General features: G+C 32.5%; 3 protein-coding genes across 4 annotated transcripts; 1 reads left to right on the forward strand and 2 right to left on the reverse strand.

Moving 5' to 3' along the window:
• Positions 1-227: 227 nt before the first annotated feature.
• On the forward strand, positions 228-2,192 carry LOC107425180 (probable xyloglucan galactosyltransferase GT17). The gene has a single exon (XM_016035130.4). It carries the CDS (start codon positions 240-242, stop codon positions 2,016-2,018), a length of 1,779 nt encoding a protein of 592 aa, XP_015890616.3. The 5' UTR covers positions 228-239; the 3' UTR covers positions 2,019-2,192.
• A 1,643-nt stretch (positions 2,193-3,835) lies between these two features.
• LOC107425179 (uncharacterized) lies at positions 3,836-9,879 on the reverse strand. 2 transcript variants are annotated; one of them, XM_048479771.2, is made up of 4 exons: positions 9,586-9,879; positions 7,219-8,268; positions 5,425-6,313; positions 3,836-4,290 (listed from the first exon to the last, which is right to left on the reverse strand). In XM_048479771.2, the coding sequence occupies exons 2-4, from the start codon at positions 8,185-8,187 to the stop codon at positions 4,238-4,240; spliced, it is 1,911 nt and encodes a 636-aa protein (XP_048335728.1). In that variant the 5' UTR covers positions 8,188-8,268; positions 9,586-9,879; the 3' UTR covers positions 3,836-4,237. The 2 variants fall into 2 exon arrangements, with proteins under 2 accessions (XP_048335728.1, XP_015890615.1); XM_016035129.4 differs by having other exon boundaries at positions 3,836-4,316; positions 9,586-9,876.
• Positions 9,880-18,556: 8,677 nt separating this feature from the next.
• On the reverse strand, positions 18,557-20,786 carry LOC107425177 (uncharacterized). Its single transcript, XM_016035127.4, has one exon. The coding sequence runs from the start codon at positions 20,261-20,263 to the stop codon at positions 18,890-18,892; it is 1,374 nt and encodes a 457-aa protein (XP_015890613.3). The 5' UTR covers positions 20,264-20,786; the 3' UTR covers positions 18,557-18,889.
• Positions 20,787-25,226: the final 4,440 nt, after the last annotated feature.

Raw genomic sequence — 25,226 nt, forward strand, 5'->3', positions numbered from 1 at the left:
TAGTTTCCAACCGCATTTAATGAAATCACAAAAAATTCCATCGATGATGATGGGAAAAGATGGAGCACATAGCAAAATTATATTTAAAAAAAAAAATTAACAAGAGGAAACGTTGATGATCATATGGGCAAATTTGCCAAATTAGCATGAGTATATGTTGTTTTTTGCAAACGTACGTAGTAGAATGGACTATGGAGAGAGAGAGAGAGAGAGAGAGAGAGAGAGGGGAAAAAAAAAAAATGGCGTTATATAAAAATATCTCATTCAAGTTTTTGACCCCACTTTCACTTTGGACTTTCTTCCTCAATGAATTTCTCACCAACATTGCTGACTGCTTTCGTTTCCTCACTAAAACAAGAAAAATAACAAGAAAAGTCTTCTCTCTATCACCGACATTAAAGACCCTCTCTCTCACTCTCTCAAAATCTCTCCGGCAATCTCTCCCAGTCTTTCTTTATTTTTTCTTTCTTCTCCTTTTTCTTGTCGTTTTCTTTTTTTCTTGTTTAATTTTCTCGATGTTTCCAAGAAAACAAACACCTCCAATTCCATTAACGGAGAGAATCAACAACAACAGCAACAACAACAACAACATCAACAAACACTACGATTCCTCCAAGAACAAAGAACCACACTTTTTCAATTTCCCTCTCAGCAATACCCATCTCAGGTACACTGCAATTCTCTCCCTCTTCCTCTTCGCTTGGTTTCTCGTCGTCCTCTTCTGGTTCCCACCCACCACCACTACCACCACCACCGACAATGTCGCAAACCAGTCTCTGCAAAACCCCCCAAAAAGCCAACAAAACCACCCCGAGAATCCACCGGCCCCCACCTGTTCAAAATCCTTCTTATTCTACGTGCACAATCTTCCGCCGGAATTCAACACCGGACTTCTCAAAGATTGCCGGCACCTAAACATCTATACTGACATGTGTCCCCACGTGGCTAATTGCGGACTCGGTCAGCCTCTCTCCGACATGGATTCCGATTCTCCAACGAGCTGGTTCGCAACCCACCAGTTCATAGCCGAGATGATCTTCCACGCTCGAATGGAGAATCATCCTTGCCGGACACTGAACCCCCACATCGCCGACCTCTTCTACGTCCCTTTCTACGCCGGACTTCACGCTTCGAGCAAATTCCGAGAATCGAATCTCACGGAGCGCGACGCTCTCGCCGTTGGTCTGGTCGATTACCTTCAGGATCAACAATGGTGGAAGAGGAGCCGAGGGAAGGACCATTTCATGGCGTTGGGGAGGACGGCTTGGGATTTCATGAGGACCGCTGACACACCCGATTTCGGAGCCAATTGCTTGCTCAACCTCCCGGCGGTGAAGAACATGACGGTGTTGACCGTCGAGAGACAGCCGTGGAAGGGTTCCAACCAGTACGGCGTGCCGTACCCTTCGTATTTCCATCCGTCGTCGTTTCAGGAAGTGGTGACGTGGCAGAACAAGGTGAGGCGGTTGGAGCGGTCCCACCTTTTCTCATTCATCGGGGCTCCTAGAAAGGGTTTGGAGAAGGCGGCGATCAGAGACGAGATGATGAAGCAGTGCGCCGGGTCGACCCGGTGCGAGCTCTTGCAATGCGGGTTCGACGGCGGAGGAAGAAACAAATGCCACGAGCCCGGTGAGGTTCTGGGAGTGATGAGCCGGTCGGAATTCTGTCTCCAAGCTCCCGGAGACTCTTTCACACGCCGGTCAACGTTTGACTCGGTGCTCGCAGGGTGTATTCCGGTGTTCTTTTCGCCGCACACGGCTTATACTCAGTACGCATGGTTCTTCCCCGAGGACGCGACGACGTACTCAGTGTTCATAGACGAGAAAAGCGAAGCCAGCAAGAGGATCGAAGAGGAGCTTTTGAAGATCCCGAGAAAAACGGTCCAGAAAATGAGGGAAAATGTGATCGGTTTGATCCCCAGGATGACGTATGCGCATCCAAACGCGACGGACATTGGGTTCGACGACGCCGTCGACGTTGCTCTTACAGCTCTAGCCCAGCACGTGCGGACTCAGTGATCATCCTATGTTCCATTTCCAATAATTTTTTTTTTTTTGGGCACATTTTTTCACTGCCGACAACTCGTTTGATAGCTTTTTTTTTTTTTTCTTTTTATAATGTGAAGAATAATAATAGTTGTTTACAAATATAGTTCATCAAGTTATTGGATTTATGAAACTTGCCCATCAGAATATGGTATGGTAAAGAGATTTTTGAATAGTTTATAGAATAGGTAATTTGTTTTTTTACAAAAAAAAAAAAAAAAAAAAAGTTATTGGATTTATGAAACTTGCGTGTATCGTTTATTCAATCAATTTGGAAAACAACAGGGCTTCGTAAAAACAAAAATTTTAAAAAAGTCAATGGGAAAAGCAAGTTTTCTGTATTATTTTTGTGTTTTTCTTATATTTCCAAATGGCATGCTGTCAATGAAAACAGGTGTACACGGGCCAAAGGTGGAAACTGCTTTGCATGTCACCCGCCATTTTCTTTTTGCTACGAAAAAAAAAAAAAAAAAAAGAGAAAACAAAAAACCAAAAAACAAATAAAAGAAAAGAAAAGAAAATGGGCGCCACCAAATGGTGACAGATGCTAAACATTCACATATTTTTATTTTTGCACACACCCACCTCCGACAAGTAGCAACATGCTCCTGCAAGGTAGCCGTCCTTGAGGGCTAATAATACTATTATAAAAAAATAAAAATATATAATAATAATCCTAAACCACAATAACTCTTTAATTTTACTTATATATATATATTAATTAATTTCAACTGAAAAATGTTAAAGGGGATGCAACTCCCACGCAGGATGGAAGACATTTAATACTACTTGTTACTTTTTTAACATAATTTTAGAGAATTTAAATTTAAAATTATTTAAAAAAGTAATTATTCATTAATTATATCTTTTAAAAATGCTATTTGTCATAATTATTTAATATATTAAATATTTTGAAATAAAAAATCTATAGGAAAAAGTAAATCCTTCGGTTGTTTAAAACCAATTAAATTGTCGTAGCAATTCATCAAAAAAAATTTAATTGTGATAGCAAGTAGAATTTAAATTCACTATAAATAAATTTTTTGTAGAAGGTAGGATAAGAATAGATGTACATAAAGAGGGGCTGGTGGGCGTTTTAATAGTAACAGCCAGTTAAAATGTAGAATTCTTCACCCATGTTTGCTCGTATTGTACGTCTGAACTGACCACAAGGCACGCATTTCAAGAGACATGACATTCACACATAACTCTTATCCTGATTAACAAAATTATATGTCTACATTTATGAATTTAGTAATTTTAATTTTATCCTGGCCCAGAAGACTCCTAACATAAGATGACAACATGCATATATTGGATTGGATATTGTATTAAAATCATTTCAAAAAAATTTATTCATGTTCTTACCCAAAAACATTTAAGCAATTACAGAATTTATAAAGGAATTATGGCATTGGCAGTGAAAAAGCTTTGCCTGATTAATTAGCACCACCACAAAAGTCATGGATCCACTTACAAATAAAGCGTGCAGTTTCCAGTCACAAGAATCCTAACAACTCCTAGTAAAACACAAACTCAAATAACACTAATTTGATGTCCCTTGGAGAAAAGCTTTTTTTGCCACTGTTGTTTCATCACACAATGATGCCAAATTCAAATCCCCATTATCCCAGAATTATAAATAAATAAATAAAATTAGAAATAACATAACTTATTACAATAATAAAGATGAGAAAAAAAACATAACTTATTACAATAATAAAGATGAGAAAAAAACTAACCATCAAATCACAACCAACATTCAAGTAAATAATAGATGAGAAAAAAACTAACCATCAAATCACAACCAACATTCAAAGTAAATAATAGATGAGTTCAAAGTGAAAAAACACTAAAAGGTTTTCATATACACAAGCCCCTCTCTCTCTCTCTCTCTCTCTCTCTCTCAAGTCACTCCAAAGACTTCATGACCTCCCCTACACTCTATTTGTTCTTACAACAAAAAAAAATTCTTCATCCTTTTTTCTACAGTTGAATGTTAACACCGAAAATCGGAGAAAACTTTTAAAAAATAAAAAAAGAAGAAAAATATATAAAACAAGTTTCCATTTTAGACACAAGATCAGAACATCTTTCTTTTCTTTTAAACGACAGAGAATGGCGAACCATTGAGACACCATTTGTGCTGGACATCTTCATTCATTCGTTTCCACACCTGCTGTGGCATATACTCAGATATGAAAGGCGGACCTTCGATCCGATTTTATGTATCTTCTTCCACAAGCTGCACATTGTATCCACGCTTTAGGTCTGTATCAAATAAACACATCCAACTTAATGTTTAGACAATAAAGCATTCAAACAGGCCTTTTATTATACGACGACCATTGGATACATCCAACATGTTACCATGCACATGAAAAGTACGAAGTTTTCAAGACAGATATGTTAATAAGCATTAAGCATAAATAAGGAAGTGTTATCCAGATGCAACAAATGCAAGACAATGGCTTACCAAAAATATGAACAAAAATGAATTCCTAAACAGGACATTACACAGGAAAAAAAAATGTTGGAAGTTTGCTCAATTTAGACAATAAGCCAACCAGATTGCACAAAAGGAAAATGTCAAAAAGAAAAAAACAAAGAAGTATTGGAGTGTCAATAATGAAATTAATTGCAATCAACACAAATTTGGTGGATATTTATCGGGCTGCTAAGCATTTCTAAAGTGAACTATAGTAAGGGAATTTTAGCATACATGGTTCTTCAATTTGCAATGGAAAAGGAAAAGAATAACAATAACCACCAGCAAAATCAGAATCGTGAGAATTTTCATTCTGACGACCTCATGTTTCTGATCGTAACTGTTCTTGTTACCTATAGGTTACTGTGCTATAGATACCAGTACATTGTATTGTGTAGCAAAATATATAAGAAAACCAGTCTTCACGAGTTACTACCACAATAGTTTTTCATGTCTATACTTTGCAAAATTTTAGCGAGTTAGACAAGGAATGATATATTACTGCATCACAGAAAAATACAAAAGTAAGAAAGCTATCATAATGTCTTATGTTTACAGACAATCAAAAAACTTTTAGGTATGTCTGGATTAATGTTCACAATTTTGCGTTTTAACTGAAAAGTGGTCAACTACAAACATGGTTGATGCACACAAATTGGATAACGATCATACAAAATTAGATGGACAAATGTTTATGATGCTTTGATCATAGTGGTGGTGCAGAAAAATTTGGGATGAGATTCTCCTCCCTAAAGCATTCTTAAAGCAATAACGCCTATACAAGAGCTAAGTTGAAGAGGAAGCAAGTCCTACAGTAATTCTACACACAAACAAAATACCAAGCACACTAATTGCACTAAAATATGGTAAGTACTGAATTGTTAGTAGTACCTTTCATCAATGGCTTCTCGTATTTATCTTTCCTTTCATCTTCATTCTTCCACTCACTATCATCATCGTCGTCGTCATCATCATCATCACCCATTTCATCCCTTCCATCATTTCCTATATCACTTTCACTTGCCGTCTCCCATTCAGAATCATCAGCTTCTTGGCCATAGATGTCACCAGCATCACCCTCACAGTGGACACCACCATGTTTGATAGCAGCCTCTCTAAATAACCAAGCTGCACGCATTTGCTTCTTCACTAATCTCTCAGCATAGTCAGGAACTTTATTTTGCCTCAAGGACAAATCAGGATCATTTGACTGAGAGCACTCATTTATGAAAAGAATGGCGTCTAACAAGCTCTCCTTTGCTAACCCCAGCATATCATAAGCCTGAGCTCTTCTCCAAAGGCTTTTGGCATGACGGTTAAGTGGGTTGTGAAGACAAAGAGCACGTGTAGCATCACTTATGGCAGCCAAAGGTTGTTGCAAAAGGAGATGGCACTGTGCACGGTTACTGTACAGAACAACTCTCTCCTTTTTGGATCTCACTGGACACAATGCCAATGCTTCTGAGTACTTTGATGCAGCTCCAGCTATATTTCCTGCAGAGAACAAGGAATTTCCTTCAAGCTTGACCACCAATGCAGCTGCCTGTTTTATATGGAGGTCCTCTTTTGGCATATTTTTTTCCCACTTCAATCTCTGCCTGGAACTTACTAGTTCCTCAATCAATTCTTTTGTACGGTTGCTAGTAGAGTTACGACCTGTTCCTTGTAATTGAATGCATTCCTGAAGAACATTTACAATAGAATCCCCAAGCTTCTTGTGATCACCAAGAGTTGTAATCTCAGCAAGGTCTACAAGTGCAGGTACTGCCTTATCAATCACCTATACAAGTGGTGTTGCTAGCATCAGGTAAGCTATTGAAATTTGTGTATATAAATTTAAAGTGTCAAATTGGTTGTAAAGAACTTGTTTAGTAAATTATTTAAAATCATCCAAAAGTAATTAGAGCATCGTTTTACATTCCACCTTCAATCTTCTAGCATGGGTGAAATTTTAAAATTATCAGACCGTAAGATTCACAATAAAAATGTTAATCCAAAATAGAGCTAAAAAAAAAAAAAGTCAGCTCAAAAAGGTTATTGAACATATAAATTATAGTATTCAAAACATTCACAATGCAAAAAAGACAAATACATATTGAATTGATGTTTCAAAAATAAGATCTAGAAAGCCCCAAAAAACTCATGCAGAGTGGTTTATTGATGAATAAACCATTGTAAACACCACTTACTTATTGCTCAAAAGAGTAAATAGTGAAAGAGTTATGATAGTTTGAAAAATAGGCTTTGCCAATTATCAAAAAGAGTGTGCAGGAGGTAGTTATATGCACTAAAACTAAATCAGATTAGATTATTTCTTCACAAAGACAAGGGCAAACTATTTCCGAACTTAGAAGAAAAGAGACTAAATTTGGAGCTTGACTACAGTTATTGATGCATATGTTCCAGTTTTATCTTTTGACAGCCTTTTTGAAGATTGCCAATTTATAACTGAAACTAAACACCATGTATTGCTACGATCGTTCCAGAACAGACAACAAAGACAAAATCATTACATGATCTTTCCAAAATCAGAAACAAGCATAATGAATATGATACTCTGCATGTGCACAATCTTCCATGTATTTTTAGATAAGCTAATCCGCCATTACTTATTGATTTGCATATTGTAAAGGAGATAAAAAGAGAGAAAAAAAAAAAAAAAAAAAAGAGAGAAGGAAAAATTACCTTGTGACATGTACTTGGATCTTGAAGCAACCAGAGAAGACAATCAATAGCCATATATTGCCAATCATCCGATGACCGAGCAATGTTACATAAAGATTCAATAATACCAGGGCAGCTAGCAACAGGTCCTCTACCAAGTTTATGATGACAAATTGTTCTTAATAAACCAATTCCAGCTGGTGAGTTCTCATTAACAAGCCCACCCCACATGCCAGGTAATTTTATCAAGAATTCAGGCTTGCAAATAGTCGGAAGAAACTCTGGTTTAAAAGCAAAGCAATTGATGAGCTGCAGGGACCAGCACTGCAACTGACTCGCCCACTCCTCAGCCTTCCTGGACTCCATCTCAACACCACCCATGCCTCGTGTAAGAAGATCGCAGTGATAGCTTAGCCTTCTATCAACATACTGATAAAAATGTGAGTAAACTATCTCCAGTGAACTCATTGCCAGTTGAATAGAAAGCTCAAGAATTTCACCATGACTAGCTACAGCAGAGAAAGTATTGGCATATGTTGCCAAGTGGCCCAAAGCTCGAACGGCCACTCGCTGCTCAACCCAAGTTAACTTCCCTCTCAAAAGTTCAACCAAGGGAGGGATTACCCCTGCATGCACAGCACTTTCTGCAAATTCTTCCATGTTCATCGTGTAGGATCCAATAATATGAGCTGCATAATAAGGAATGTATATATTTTGGTCATGAGAAAGCCAGCGAAGGTTCTTTAGACCCTTCCATATTAGTGCAGCCATGCATTCAAAAATCCCCAACTCAATGAACTCAGGATCATTTGGATGTGCCATGGCAGTGTTCCAAAGGCCACTGATAGGGAGAACCTGACCATCATCATCCTGCGCAGGAAGTTCTCGAAAGAATTTCAGAATGCTTGCTCTACGTTTGCTTGGATTCCCTTCCTTCATGACACAAAAGAAACATCCTGGGTATGGACAATCAGCTGATACTTTATCCATCTTCGGATACTTAATGCTAGATATTCATAGAGCACCAATCCAACTCTTCCCTGGCTGGTGAATCCGGTATGTACTTCAATACTGCAAATGGGTTATTGACTTAGCATCTAGCATAATCTAAAATTCAGAATTATATACACTATTTGAGAATAGCTAAAGTATAATTTATTTTACAAACTTTATTCTTCATGAACAACATGCCTACCACTAATTTCCAAGCATTTAAATGCCGATTTCCAAATCCAAAAATAATTTTACTCAATCAGCAGAACTGTATTGTGTCGTATTCTATTTCTATCATTTATGCACACAAATGCAAAGGCAAATTTCTACAACCAAGACAACACCCACACATATTTAAAGCCTGGAGACATTAAATATTTTCTAATCTTTCAATTTGTCAAGATTCAGAATGAAAACACGATATGCTTTAGCTTATAGGTTTCACTACTTAAATTCCTATTCAACATATTTTATCCATACTCCTACAGGTCAAAGGCTGCAAAAACAAACTTCCATTTTCCTATGGTATCTCTAGAAAATTTACCTTGGTACATAAAACATTCTTGCATTAAAAAAAAAAAATATATATATATATATATATACATGTATATATGTATATTAGGCCACAAGTGAACAGAAAATTTTCTCAAATAGAATCCCACCTTCAGTTCACTGATTAAAACTAAAAAAAAAAAAAAAAAAGGGCGAGGAAGAAGAAAAAGCTTTAGAGAGAAGTGAGTATTATATATAAACTAAATCTTAGCATAGACCATGCATGAACTGTTAAATTTTACATATACCCAATCACTCGAAATCTCTCAAGCAAAAAGACAAACAAGCAATAAAAACAAAATTTCAACAGCAACTGAAACAAATTAAGAACATTTTCAGCAGCTTTAATCGAAATAGTGAGAAAAAAATGCCACTAAATATTATATTTACGAGATTAAACAGAAAAGAAAAGATTTTTTTTTTTCTGACAGATACACAAATTACCCAATGAAACAGATCTAAAGTAGAGAACTTTACTAAATCATAAGTACCCAATGAAATAGTCCAGCAAAAAAAATAAATAAATAAATAAAAGTACCAAATGAAATAGATTTAATTAATAGATCAAAATTTTTAATTAAAAAAAAATAAAAGAAAAAAAAGGAAAAATATGAGATTTTTATCTTTTTAAGCTCTTAATAAAAGATCCCAACCTAGGATGACCTAATAATACTACTCCTAGAGAGAAGAGTCAGCTACAATGAACCTTATAGACTCTGATTTTCAAAAACATTGAAAAATAAAATAAAATATAAAAAACAAGAAAAACCCACAAAAAAAAAAAGAAGAAAATGAAATGCAAAAATATAAAACTGTATAAAAATGGAGGTTGAGAGAGTAAACCTTGGAAGCCAAAAGATGAAAGCTTTGTGGTGTTTTGGCAAAAGAAGATTATTATTTTGGCTTCTTCTTTTTTTTATTTTATTTTATTTTCTATCAGCTTCTGCTTCCGTTTGTTGCCGAACTGGAGCGGCAAAAGGAGAGCATCTGAGTGAAAACGAGAGAGAGAATGAAGACGACGACGTTTTTATCGGAGAGTTTTGATTCTGACAGCCAGAGAAGATCTTATATGCCAAAAACTTTAGCCATGAAAATTTTTCGCACTGTTTCAACTTTTTGCCACATTTCCTTAAAAGAATTTTCAGTTCCCAAAAAATGAACACTGTTTTCCTACGCGCTCGTTTTCCTTTATTTTGGCAAAATAAGAAAAAAAAAAAAAACTGTTATCGGTATATATATATATATATATATATACATACACACCTATATTTTTAGTGTTTTCATTTGAAGATTTGCGTTATATAATTTGGAACCTTAATTAGTAAAAATAAATTTTCTATACAGAAATGATATTAATCAAATATAAATTTCAAACGACGAATAGAGTTAATTTTGATAGTTGAAATGTATAATTTTGAATCATATAGAAAATATATTTTGTATATTTTGTAATGTTCGGCAAAAAAATTTTTATTTTAAATTATAAAGTGAAGTTAAAAAAAATTGAGTTTGAAAAAAATAATATTCGAGGGTAAATTTTTCTAACTTGACAGCAAAATGATAAATTGCACTATTTTTGTTAATAATTTTTTTAACATAGTAAATTTATTATAATTAGAAGATATGAAAATATCATCTAAATTAAAATTTGAATCCTAATCCTATAAATAAATTTTCAATAATTTTACTGCTAAATCAAATGCATTTTGAATTAAAAGATTTCACTAAATATAATAATAATAAAATTAAAAAAAAGAGGAGCGTGAGAGGAGCGCGTGAGGGTGAAAAGATGGGAAAGCAAAGTAGTGAAGGTGGTGGAGCAGGCGCAAATTTTAGAGGATGATAATAGCGGCAATGGTGTGAAGTATTTTCGCTTTTTGTTGTTTCGCGGTGGGTCCCATTTCCTTACACGCCTGTCTTCTTCTTACCGTTTTTTGAATTCGGACAACCAGTCATTTACCAAAATCTCCCTCAATTGTTCTTTAATTTTCATCGCTGCCTTGAACTTTCTTAATCATTTAATAAATTTTATCCCCATTGTTATTATCTTTTTTTGGCAACAATAATATCCCAATTCCTTAAAAAGGATGGGTATAAAGAAATGAAGACATTTGTTAACCACTACAATTTGATTATTATACTTTTAAAACAATTTACCAATTAGAAAACCTAAAACCAGAACAAGAAAAGTAATGGGTTTGACAATATTAGCAAAGAAAAAAACAAAAAATAAAAGCAATGGGTGTAACATCAAGTATTTATTTCTCTTGTGATGCATCTCCTTTTATTGGTTGTGGGAGGAAAATATATCTATACATATTGGGAAAATTCTAGCTAGATTTTCAGTTTAAGAAAAAATACAAAATAGATCTTAAAATTTCAATTGTCACTCTTGCAAAGTAATTTATCCATTTGAATTCATTTTCTTTCCTATTTGGTATGTTGCAATGATATTAATATTTTTGTTTTATTAGTTGATGTAATAATTAGGATTAAGAAATTAATAAAAATTTAAAAAAATGTTGAAATAATGATTAGGAGAAAGCCAGGTGTCAAAGGTAAGCTTATAAGGGTTGTCACGAAGGTTGTCTCTGTTCTTGCTTGTCTTCTCGGTTTCACCCATCACACCTGAACTGATATAGCAATATAAAGGTTTTGCAAAAAGGGTTTAACCAAAAAAAAATAATAATAATAAAAAAAACTCTATTTGCATAATTATATAATTATTTAAATTATTTTAAAAAAATATAAAAAAAATAAATTTATTATAAAATATAAAAGTTTTTGTTTTTTGTAACATAAAAATAAATAAATAAAACCAAAACCCTATTCGCAATGCTTATCATATTCATCAATCAAGAAAAGCTTCAATCTCACTTCTTCCCCCACATCATTCGTCTCCATTCAAAACCTGTCTTTTCTGTTTTCTCTAAACAATATATTTCTGACATTTTCTCCTCCTTCTCTTCTACTTCCTCTTCCACCTCTTCGTTGGTCTCACCGACCCAACTCAAGCCTTGCACCAAAAACGATGGCTTGCTCTTCAAAACCAGGCAATTTCAAGCAAACCCATCTCGGAAGGTTAGAGGATACCTTGGTATGGCTAATAGGATATTGGGAAGCTTAGAGGAAAAGGGTTTTTAATGTTGAGGACCTGAGGCCGGTGCTACATGCGGTCCAACTTGAGTTGGCAAATATGAAGATGGCTGTGGGGAGGAGAGAGGAGATCCATTGCAGGTTAAAAAAAAAAAAAAAAAGAAAGGCAAAAAAAACCCATATTTTTTTATCCTAAAAAAAAGGAAAAAAAATTCCATATAAAATCCACCTTTTTAATATAAAATTACTTTATTATTTATTTTTAGATAAATCTAACGAAAAAATTTAATAATAAAAAAATAAATAAAATTATGTTAAAATTAAAAATAATATCTAGAATTATACTAAATGTGAAAGATCTAAATGAAATTAACCCATATATATTTATATATATATATATATATATATATATATCTGGCCATAGGATTTTTGACACTTCCCCAATGGCTAATTTTTATTTTCTAATGCATTAATATAATGGGACACATGTTATAATTTGGATAAATTCTTTTTTTCTTTTTTATTAAAGTTGAAATGAAATCCTTTATATATATATATATATATATTATATGAGAGAGGAAATATTTGAGGCTCTTTTTCATGGAAATCAGTGACAAACACTGGAATTGTTCCAAAGAGACAATAAAATCCAAAGTTATTGACTTTTTTCCTTTTCTTTTTGTTTTTTTCTTCCTAATTCCAAAGTTATTGGCTTATTGTACTCGTTGTGTAAACGCATATTTTTGAATTTTCTACAATGTTATGTTCAGATTCTGTATTACATTTCTTCATAAAAAAAAAATGATAAAGACATATATATTAAACAAATTATTTTATTAAGAAAATAGGAAGAGCAATAAAATATAGCACATATATTAAATAAAAAATATACTTAAAATATAGGTTTATGAAATAATTTAAACTTGTATGGTCAATTTATAAGTATATAATTATCTAACAAGTAATTAGTTTTTCTTCCTTTTTTTTTTTTTTTTTTTTTTTTTGGTGAACTTTTTTTTCTTTCTTTCTTTTAGTGGCTCACAAAATCTAAACATAAATGGTTATCTGCTAAGAGTACTTTTTTCTAACTCGATCAATATAAAAAGTTTGCTCATAGGCTCCCAAAGTAGTATTTCTCTTTCAAATTTTTGTTTTCCTCTGAACAAATAAACCGACAGTGAGAAATTCCAGATCCAACAAATCCAAGTAACGAACTGCCATTTTCACTGCAAATAGGCATTAAAGTTGGAAGTTTGAGAGCTCAGGCTCAGACCAAGTGTGATGGAGGATATAAGAAGTGGGAAATAATGATGAAAGTTATGGAGTAGACTAGAGTAGATTAGAATAGAGTAGGCGTGTTGGGGCTGATTCCAACCCAAGGAAATGGAAGGATATGGCCCACCCATGACATAGACAACTCATTTCATCCATTTTCTCTTGGATCAATCCCTAGTCATGTCCATTATATGGCTTTTCAAACTTTTTACAAAATTCCAATGTTTCCACAATTATTGATCTCTATGTACATGGATATATACAATCTAGTTATCAAAAAACACATGAATACATACAATCTTCTTTTCTCCATCTGATTTTTCTTTTTCTTTTTTTTTTTGGTAGAAAGAATACATACACTCTTCAATCCTAGTAATCTAGACCTCACTTCGCTTTCTATATGTGCCTTGCATGTGTTTCCAATTTGCAATTTTAAAAACGAAATAGAAAGAAAATTATCAATTCACATCCATGTTACTTACATTTATATACATATTAGAGACTATTCAAAAATAACAAACACTAAAGACCAAAAATTGTAGCGATCCGAAAAGAGAACACACCCTTGAATGAAAAAAAAAAAAAAAGAAGTGCCTTTTATTGCAATTTGTAAATATTTTTACTATAAAAGTTATAAATTTTTAAACTTTAACAAACAAGTTGGTGTGTTCATGCGTAGCAAATGAGAATAATCCAATTGAATCATAAAAACTCACGATAGTCATGTAGTATAATATTCTCAGTAGCGTGAAATAATAATATTAGAATTTAAAAGCTCGTAAATGATAAGTGAGTTTTAGCTCACTTATTTAGTTTTCTCTACTTTAATTATTTATGAAAAACTTAAGTATTTATGGTTATTTTGATATGTTTTTGTGTACTTATGTAGGTGAATTTTAAAGTGAAATTAAAAGTAATTTTCATGTTTTTTAAAGCTTTGGAGGTCATTTTGGAGAGAAAGAAGGCTCACCATACCTCAATCAAGTCAAACATACCACCCACTATTGAAGTTTTTCAAAATGTTAACTTTTCATGCTTTAATTTTTAATTTTGACTTTTATTGACTTTGCTAAAATTGGAGTTTTAATAAGAGCATGTGCAAAATATGTGTTTTTAGTGTAGAGATTTGCATATGCAAATCATGTGACTTCATTTAAATTAGGAATGTGAAAACTATATGCATATCTAGGATCCTTTGATCTTGATCTAAATGTTAGATTTAAGGCGAGGGTTTTATAGATGATTTGGAGGGCCTTTATTTGAGGAGGCTTGGTAGAGAGGAAAAAGAAAGGAGCCACCACTGTACTTGGAGAAGGATTAGAGAGCAACACACTCAATTTAGAAAGAGAAAGAGCAAAATCTAAGAGAGAAAGCTTCGGCTTGGAAGAAGATTGAAGATTGAAGAGATTCCTCTACACGATTCCTCCTCCTTTGAGTTTTCTCTATATTTTATTACTCTCTAAATTGTATTTGGATATCTATATATATATACATATTGTACTTGACATGGGTTTAATGATAAATATATATTCTATTTTGGATTTGATTTATATTTGTATATGGATTGGTAGATTTATCATCTATGATGTTGATGGAACTTTTATTTGGATTGTAATTGAATGATGGGTTGATTACTATTATGCAATTCTATTTTTTTCTTGTGTATTCCTTGGATTTAATATTTTAATATGCCTAATTAGATTGGAAATCAATTGGGTATTGGATAGATTTATAAATTTCTCCTTAGGAAATGGTTATTTAATGGATTTGTCACTAGGATTACACAACCCATATTTTAATTAGAGTTGGAAAGCTTAATTAGGAAGTGGGTAACCAAGAAAAGCGGAATTAATGCATGGCTTTCTAGGTTAATTTAGGAAGAGATTCTCGAATTTCCACTAATTATCTATAGATTCTAATTTTTCTAGGGATATGAAATTGGATGTAATTAAAAACCTTTTGGTTAGAATTAAGGATAGAAATCCAATAGTAATCACCCAAGTTAAGTTCAATTATAGGAAAAATAAGAGGAAAATCAAAATCCTAAAGCTTTAGATCATAATATTTACCATTTTCATTACTCATGTATGTTATTTATCTTGATTTCTTATCTTACTACTTTAGTTTAAATTTAATATTAGTTTTAATTTACATTCACACTAGTTTTTAGTTAAACTGGGTGCCTAAATAAAAATAATTAATTAATAATTTTGATACTTAGCAAATGTTCAAATATCAATCTTTGTGGAAAAGATACTCACTCATCACTTTATTATTTGTGTGATCCGTATACTTGCGGAATTATAACATCATTTAACAATGCTTACAAAAGCTTCAGGATGACGATTTACCAAAATATGTAATAATATAATAAAGAATGAAAAATATTAATGGTACTTTTGATTTAAAAATTAATTACACTTTAGTATTTTAAGACATTTTCATTGAATTTAAAACATTTCACATCAGTTTTTTAATTTATAGTTTGGTTTATATTAGTTCAATTTGTTTCTTAATAAAAATTTCAGAAAAATAAGAAAACTAATTCATTTCCTCAATTTCGAAATAAAATGAGAAAAAATGATAGAACAACTAATAAGAAAACTAAACTAATTTTTGTAATTTTTAAACTTTATGTTAATCAATTTGGAAATATAACTGATATGAAATAAATTATAAATTAAGTAGTTAATGCAATTTAATCAAAGTACAGATATTAAAATTCAATTAACTTATTTAAAAAAAAAAAAAAAACAATTGCCTTGTAAAGTTCATGGTTAGAACTCATTCACATAAGGATTAATAATTAAGCAGCTTCATTGAAAACTCAGGCGATCCAACTAGGATTTCAAGATTCAAAATTATGTCTTACGGAGTCTTCATAACATTCCATCGCATTCCTAATATATTTAAGTAGAATGATTCGAAAGACCTTGAAATTTACACGCTTTTATAAGCATTGGTGTCAGAACAATATGTATTATTGCAAGAGCTATACGCATGAGAGACAAATGAATGTCATCCTTTCTGTTCCTTTATCTGTCTTGAATTACCACTAAAGTAAAGCGAGTGAATTCATTATTCACCCGAATCCGATTCCTCTTTAAATACATGGGACAAGGGAAGGAAAGCTAAGAGAAAACCAAGCGAGCCCAATAAATAGATTAGTAAATGGGCACGGTGGGAAATCTCTTCTAATCTATTAGAAAACGTGTATGTAATATGTAAATACCCGATCGGTAGATACCATGTCTCATAAGAGGAGAAGCAGACTGATCGTACAGGTGGATGCAAAGAGCTCCTTCATAGAAACTGGATTATTGCTTTATCTCATGCCGATTGAGAAGCTAATAAGATGGTTGTTGTTGTTGTTGTTTTTATTTATTTTTTCAAAATTTTAATTTTAATTTTGTTTCTTCTCCTTTGTACAAGGACTTGGTTTTTAAAATTTTCAGACTCTGTCATGTTAAAGGCAAACATGTCTTTTTCTTTTTTTCTTTTTAGTTTTTTTTTTATATAAAAATAATTATATATGGGAATGTTCTCCTTGTGGCTTTCTAGGTTGGCTGTGGTTTGGGCTATGACCCCACTGTTGGATAAAAGGGGGCCGGACATGTAGGTCCAAAGATCAGATATTCCGGTCCAGATCAATGTAAATGTGGGCTTCTTAATGCCAATAGTGTTCCACACAAGCCCAACCAAACCCACAACTTCCTGAATGTGCTCGAGGAAGAATCTTGTTTCGAATGATAGGCATGTTTATTTATTTATTTTGGTGAAATAGGCATGTTTATGTTTGTGTTGGAATCATACGCATCATGCATTTTTTTTGGCTTGCTTGCCAAAACACCGAGCTTAATTTCCCACATTTAATTCTGTCTTTGTCAGCTAAAGCAGATTGTGTGCTGTGTGTGTGGAGTTTGTATTAAACCCAAGTGGATGTATAATTTATTAGTAGGGGACCAACCATTTTTTGGAAGAAACTTCACCATGTTCAAATCTAGTTTATCAAAGAACCTTCACCATCACTACCCACCATATTTATACTTCTCCTTCTCAAGCTTTTAGTTTGAGCATTATTAATTTCACTTATAAAGTATATTTCAAGATTTAATAAGATTCTGAATTTATTGTAGGCTCTTACAAGCAAATTTGTACTCATTTTACTCTTAGCAAATAAATTATGCTGTCGCAAATAAACTTCATGAAACCGCTAATTCGTGTTTGTTGATATTACCTATAGGGCTATAGAAATACATTACCCGTGACCAAATGTGTATTTGTCAGCGCTTTCCGAAATTAAAATAAATGCTATAAAGATAAAAAGGGAAAAAAAATTATTTTGTTATTTGTATGATAAAATATTATCAAGTATTATTTTCATAAAAACAAGTACTTCAAATGCTTTAAAGAGAAACATCAAAATTGATGTTTTTTAAAATAATTGTTTAAAATAAAAAATAAATTAATGCATTAATTGAAATATAAAAATATCATAAATAAATTTAAAAATATCTAATTAAATATTTATTATTTATTTTATAAAATATTTATTAACAAAAAATATTTTAAAAAATAAGTGCTCATATAAATGTACTCTCAAAGAAAAATGATGAAACCCAAAAAAAAAAAAAAAGGCTAATGATTTTGGTTGGCAATATGATAAATTCCATTCATAAAAACTTCGATATACTAGCTTAATTCAACAGTAATGCTAATACTATTTAGCTGTTTAGCAACTTATAGATAAATTATGGCATTATGCCATAATTTCATTGAGTCACTTCTTTATTTACAGATCCATCTATTCAAATTTATTTTATATTAATTTCTTTAACGTTAAAATAATATTATATTAAATAAAAAATATTTTAATAAGCAAATTTGGTAACCTATAATATTACTAGCACTAATTCGATGGTAAAAATGGAAGAATCCAACCCATATTTTGCCAACAGATTTGACACTAGCTTATACAAACAGACTTTAATTACCCATTTAATTATCCGCAGTATATGGATCTCTTACCATATAAAAAAGGACTTTACCATTCAAATGTTCTTTCTACAAATTTTTTGTTTTACAAAATGTATTCCCAATTTCCCTCCTCACTAATTTATATGCAAAAAAATATAAAATAAATGGGGCACATGTCACGTCTCGGTCGCTGCCAACACTCTGTGCATGGAAAGCTACTCAAACCTAGAAAAAAAAAAAACTTGGACTCTTTGACGCTTGCTAATTTGTCGGTTGCATATTAGTCTAAAAACCGCCACCGACACAATATCAAAGCCGTCGGTAGCCTGTAAAATGACGTTAGTACCCTAATACTTCCGGTCTCTTTCTCAATTTTTACTTCCAAACTGTACTACTCACCACAAAATCCAAATCTTACTCCCAAATTGAAAGTACACCTTTGAACATGTGAACCCAAAAAAACAAAAAAAAGACAGATAAACTTTGCGATGAACAATTTATATAATTTTTTTTTTTTTATCCCAACAAATATACCAAATGAAAATATTACATTTTGCTTAAACCAATGGTATCACATTACATTTGCTCCTCCCTACATATTTTGATTGAAACAAATTTTTGTTTCCTAATAACTAAAAACCCACAAAGAAGAAATGGTCTCAGGCAATCAGAACCAAGTTTGGCAAACAATATTAATGTATATGAATAATAATCTGATTGGTTGAGACCAAGAAGAGCTCGATGGTATTTGGAAGCACCTGATTTTATTTATTAAAAAAAAAAAAATCCAAAGAAATTTTTAGTTCTTCTTTCCTTCTTCACCACCTTCTTCCAAATAAGCCTTCTTCCTCCTCTCAGCAGTAGCACACAGACAAATCAAAAAGTAACACGTGGCGTAAATCCCGTGGACTTTCCAATTGGTCTTGGGCGGTTGGTGCAGCACGACCCTGTGAAACACCGCCACGTAATAATGCAACCCGATCGCGAAACCCACGAAAGTTTGGGCCAGGCCGAGTAATTTCGATCCGAGCCCACAATCAGTGGAAAAGACCAAGATCAGATACATGAGAAGGAGAAGAAGATACAGTACGTAGCCGAGGGTTTGCAGAACCTGCAGGCAAATGTAATTGGATTTGGAAGTCGCATAGAAAAACTTGAGGGGTTCGAGGCCAGTTACGAGTGAGGAGAGACAAAGAATCGTGAAGTAGATGGCGAGGTAGACTTGGATGAAGATCAAGAGCTTTTGGATTGAGAAATAGGCTTTGATGCGATTGAAAATCAACGAAACGAGGAGAAGAGGAATGAGTATGAATGCGAAAGAGACAAAGGAAGCGATTGTGGATGCGTATTTGTTCCCGACGATGGGTTTGAATCCCTTGGTGATCTCTTTGTTGTATTTGTTCAGATAAGCTTTGGAGGTCATCGAGATCTTCTCGAGGTCTGGAATCAGGGTTTGCTGGAACTTGGAGGGCAAACCCGTGAATTCCGAGACGAGGTCGTCTTCTTCGTCTTGTTCAATCCAGCTGGGTTGGGGTTTTTTCTTGATGGGTTTTTGATTGGTGGGTGGCTTTTGATCCGTTTTCTGATTCTTGTTTGGCTTCTGGGATTCCACCTTGATTTGGGTTTGTTTGGTATTGGTGGTGGTGGTGGTGGGTTTGGTTGTTTTGTTCTTGGCTGAGCTAAGCTTGATTAGATCTGAGGTTTTGTTATTGGAAGAAGACGTATTGGATTTGGTGGAGTCTGAGGCTTTGGAAGTGGAATTCAGCTTCTTGGTCTTTGAAGTGGAATTGAGCTTCTTGATCTCAATCTTAGTAACTGACAAACTCTTGGTCGAATTGTTGGTGAATTTCACAATCTTGGTCTGGTTCTTGGCATCAGAAATACTGGGTTTCACAAGTTTTGTCTGGTTTTTAGAAGAAAGGCTGGGCTTGACGGGTTTGGTTTGGTTTTTGGCGGATAGGGAAGAAGTAGTAGTACTAGTAGTACTGGAAATCTTCTTTTTCAGAGGCTTATCTTCTTTTTCAACTCCCAACAATTTTCTTCTCCTAAGAAATTGTGAGCTCTGAAGTTGAGGCTCAGAAGAAGAACAGAGAAGAACAGAACTAAACAGAAACAGAACTAGATAAAGCAAGAGTACCTTTCTGAGAGAGAAAGACAAAAGTAGGGAAGCCATTGTTTCTGAAATCTAGGAATATTATGATCTCCAGGATCTATTGGACCAGAGCTGCAGGGATCTAATAGAGTTGGGAATTGGATCCAAGAAAAGCGAGAGACAGAGAGAGTGAGAGCAGGAGTTTTAAAAAAAAAAAAAAGGCAAAGCTTTATATATATGATATGAAGGAGGAACTGGGTAGAGGAAGACTTTAATGCGAACGTATAGTGACGATGAGGTCTGTCACATGGTGCTAGTAGGCAGCCTTCAGTTTCTCCATCTCTTTGACTATTACTCCACCGGCATTCTCGTCCTCTCTGTATGTGATATTTTTTGGGCAATTATATAATTAAATTTAAATCCACCAGTTCTTGTTTAGTGGACTCGATCTTTAATTTTTGTGTTTGACAATAACTTGTGTTCAGACATTATGTCCCGAGGTTATTAGCCATTGCTTTATATTTTAGTCCTTGGATGGATGACCAAAATGGGTTTTATAAAATTAAATATTTTGTTTTAAGTTAGGGTGATTCAACAATTTGTCTGTATATTTTGGTAAAATTGAATTGATTACGATGACAAATTAATCAGAGATTAAGATATATGTGTGTATATAAGGGAGGGTTATGTTTTTTTATCTTAATTTTTAACTGCCTGTAATTAACAATTCTTATGTGGTAAGCAGAAAAATAATAGTTGTCAAAACAAAAAGTGGTACCCAATAATGACAAGATTGCGGCTTTCAGTGTCTGCTTAGTTGGCAAATCATGCATTTATTTTCATAAGCTGTGCGAAGTTCGATTATCTATGTCTTGAGTCTATACCGTTGGGTATAGGAATTTCATTTATGAGTTTTTCTATTGTCTAAGTAGTTTACTGATATTGAATTATCATTTAAATTACTTTGGGAATTGAAGTCGCTAGAAGTAATAGGGATGTATCATCATTCTTATCTTTCATTGCTAACTTTTTTTTATGCACTTCAAAAAAGAGTAATTTGCTACATTGTCAAGATCTTAAGTCCATTTAAAATATATTTTATGGACAGCTCAACAGTAAAATTTTCAATGGTTCTGAATTCCAATTCATACATTCCTAAGAATAATAATAAAAAAGCCATCTAACATTGTTCTAGTTTTGTTTGAAAGGGAAAAATATGATCTATGAGCTCATTTTATTGGATTTCACGACAGGATTTTAATAAAATCTCAAGTGGTTTTTTGAGCATTTCAAGTGTTAAAATAAAAAAAAGCAACATATCCAAATAATAATAATAATAATAATAAAGAATTAAAATTTAACCAATTATTTTGGGGAAAAAAAACAAAAAGAAGTTTACAAGTCTGACTAGTTGGTCTATTATAAATGCTTACATCTTAAAAATTTTAGTTGGAAGTTAAAATTTCCATAATATATACATATATATATATATATATATATATATATGGTTTTTTTGGTAAATAATATATATATATATATATATATATATAAAAGTGGATGATATGGAAATAAAAAAAATATATATATATATAAATAAATGGAATGAAAAAAATTTAATAAATGCTTTCGGACCTCAATCTCTATAAATGGAATGAAAACTAAGATAACTAATCCCATAAGGCAATAACTACAGTAAAGGAAACTGCCTCATTTCTGTTAAAGAGCCCTATTGACTCTGTTTGACTCGTTGTTAGTATTTGAAATCTGATAGCCGTCAGATTCATGATCTGCTGATCCCTTTGCGGGAAAAAAGTTGATATTATTGACTTTTTGTGTACGTCTTGTTCTATTCCCATGCCATTCTGGCAGACTTAAAAAAACATAAAAAAAAAAAAAAAAACACTTTCTTGTAGGCCCCCAAGACACGTATTTGGCTGCCCGAAGAAGACATGGGACCCAAATTTGAGAGAATCCTAAGTAATGGGTCCCACACACAGTTTCACTAATGGGTCATGGTGTTCATATGGAAACAGGTTCCACCGTGGGATTGGAGTGGGCCCCTCAGTGTTTTGCTTGTGATTCTTCCCATTGTAGGCCATAATATGATGAAATTTATTTTCACCTTGATTGTTTTTGTTTTTCCTCACAAATATGATTTGAAGAACTCATGGAGGGGCAAAGTGATAATTAATTGGTTTTGTCTAGTCTTGAATTTGAATCATCTTTTGATTCCGAGCCACCATTATTAAAATGCCCTATCAATCAATCATTGTAAAAGAAGGATAAGACTTCGGAACCCAAAAATTTTGTTTTCTTTTTTTTTGTTTTATTATTTTTTTTTTTTTGGCTTAAGCAAAAATTTTGTTTTCTTTCTTTCAGATTTGGCCCTTTATTTATTCTTTTTCTCCCCCCACCCCCCCTCATTTTTCTTTGTTTTTGGTGAATATTCTTTTTCGTTTGGCTTGTTACGTTTTCTTCTATCAAAGCTGAAATAGCTGGCATTCACCAAAATATATATATATATATATATCAAATAGTTATTTTTCTAGTGTCCGTATATTATATATGTTTTTTTATTTTCTGCTCTCTTTTCCATTAGAGGTCTTCTTGTTTAGGTATAACTTTTAGGCTGGTTTCAGGATAGTCACATTATTTGACTAATTCTTCTCTTTATGCCTAATCTTTTCTATTAGCATAGAACTTTTTTCTTCTTTTCTTTTTTAGATGGATTGGCATAGACCTAGGAATTCAAAATCACATCCTGTAGCATTTGTTATTCATTTTGATGATTTGAGAAGAAAACTGATTAAATTGTTCAATTAAAATCCAAAATAATCGTCTCCTAGAAGTCTGACTTCCTTATTTGACCATGATAGAATGTGCTTGCACTTAAAAAAACCAAAGCATTGTAATTGCTCTTCTAGTGAGGAAGGTCAAAGGGCAATGCAAATTTGGAATACATTATAAATTAATTGATAAGAGTGAGTGGTAGGTGAGGTCTAATATTATTGGTGTTGACCCTGATATTTTCATTTCAATAAAATCTTTATTCTGCCTACCTTTGAAATTGTTGTTACCGAATTCCAAAAAGTATTACTATGAGTTACGACTTATTTAAGAATTTGGTCTAAGCCCATTATAACTAGTAATTTATAGATAGAACATTCTTATTTACTATTAATATATTATTTTCTTCCTTCTTCTTTTTTTTTTTTTCCCCTGTGTAAACGCCTCCACCAAATATTTTCATTACAATAGTGCACTTGATATTTAGAGCAGTTTAAATGGATTGCCTCAAAAGTATAAAATGAAATTACATTTGATCAAATAAAAATCAGCAAATATAGCAGGGCATTTTGCCATGGAAAACAAACTCGAACTCTCTCACATAAATAAAAATATCTTTTGAACAGTTTGATTAATTTCCCATTTGTTATTGTTATTAATTTGTTTGATTCATCTTTTTCACCAAAATAAAGAAATTTCCCATAAAATAAAATATTGGAAAGTTTTAGTTTTATCTAATTATTTATTTATTTTTGTTTTATTCTTAATTTAGATTTATTTCAATCGTAGTTTTGATTTCACTAAGGAATGAAATTTTGAAAAGTCCACATAAAAAGTGTTGTTGTGAAGCAAAAAAAAAAAAAAAAAAAAAAAAAATCTCAAAATCTTCAATATAGTTCAATAATCTTTCTTTTTCATTCATTATCAACTTGATCTCAAAAGCTCTTTTTGTTTTTCCTTCTAACTTTTTTCTTCAGTAATATTCTTAATTTGTGCATTCGAGATCCTATAATGGTTTTTTTTATTAATGCAATGATTAGATTAGTTAAATTTCTTTTTGGACCATATTTTATTATTTTTCTCTATATATATATATTTTAAATTTATAATGGCATGCTCGGAGAAGCATGTACGGTATTTTCTAAAAAACATTCCTAATAATATAAGATGACAATTTATGTGGTGACAAATAACATATCTGTTACACATATATATTGTTTTGAATAGTATGCTTTGTACTTAATTTATTTTTAAAGAAAATTATATATCCATTTTGTTTTTTTAGAAAATGTTATTTTCATTTCTAGAATTCCAATTTCTTGCACAAGAGTAATAAACGTTTTTTTTTTTTTTTTTTTTGAAAGGGTTATGCATTGTGCTAACCTAACCTCTTAATATGTGTGTAGTATCAATAGGTTGGTACTTATGCATATTGAGAATCTAATTAATTAATCAATATGATGTTTGATTCAATTTTCAATTTAGAAAACTCCTCTACAGCCTACCTAGAATATATCGATGATTAGTCTTTGTCAATTTGAAGTTTAATATGTCTTTGATTGTGTGTTTGGCTACAACCATTACTTTGCATTTCACCTCCTATGAAGGATACTAGTTTAGACCTTACCTTCACATATGTAGAAGTCAAACTTTTATTTGTTTGATAAGTCAACCTTTTTGAGTTTTGATCTGCCTGCTTCTACCACTTGTTAATTTTATTTCATTTAAATCGGATGACAGCTCTTGTATCCAATAAATAAGCATCGAATTGGCAATTTTTTTTTTTTGTTTTAACACACACACACACACACACACACATATATAAATATTTGTTGTGATATTTCCTTTAGCTTTGCTTTGCCTTTGCAGGAACTGTCTTCTTCGGATGCACATGAAATTTTGAGAAAAAACCATGAACGCCAAAATATATATATATATATATATATATATATATTTGTTGTGATATTTCCTTTAGCTTTGCTTTGCCTTTGGAGGAACTGTCTTCTTCGAATGCACATGGAATTTTGACAAAAAACCATGAACACAAAAAAATATAGAAAATAAAAAGGTAGTAAAAAGGATGTCATATCTTTATTAAAGCAGCATCCAATTGGGTTAAAAAAAAAAAAAATCTGATCCTTTATCCATGTGCTAAAAGGAGGTCATGCTTTTATGGCCCAAAATACATGTGCATGTGCAATAAATCAATAAAATAAGATTTTTTTTTTTTTTTGGTACGACTATGAGTTACCGAATT

This window comes from Ziziphus jujuba, chromosome 7 (assembly GCF_031755915.1).
Source record: "Ziziphus jujuba cultivar Dongzao chromosome 7, ASM3175591v1".
Lineage (NCBI taxonomy): Eukaryota > Viridiplantae > Streptophyta > Magnoliopsida > Rosales > Rhamnaceae > Ziziphus > Ziziphus jujuba.

What these genes read in the sequence shown, in the direction of transcription:
- LOC107425180 (XM_016035130.4), top strand. Translation starts at nt 240, where the DNA reads ATGGCGTTATATAAAAATATCTCATTCAAGTTTTTGACCCCACTTTCA.
- LOC107425179 (XM_048479771.2), bottom strand. Translation starts at nt 8,187, where the DNA reads ATGGATAAAGTATCAGCTGATTGTCCATACCCAGGATGTTTCTTTTGT. An exon ending in ATCCAAGTACATGTCACAAG is followed by an intron (nt 6,314 to 7,218) that starts GTAATTTTTCCT and finishes CCACTTGTATAG; the next exon opens with GTGATTGATAAGGCAGTACC. An exon ending in CGAGAAGCCATTGATGAAAG is followed by an intron (nt 4,291 to 5,424) that starts GTACTACTAACA and finishes TACAATGTGCAG; the next exon opens with CTTGTGGAAGAAGATACATA.
- LOC107425177 (XM_016035127.4), bottom strand. Translation starts at nt 20,263, where the DNA reads ATGGCTTCCCTACTTTTGTCTTTCTCTCTCAGAAAGGTACTCTTGCTT.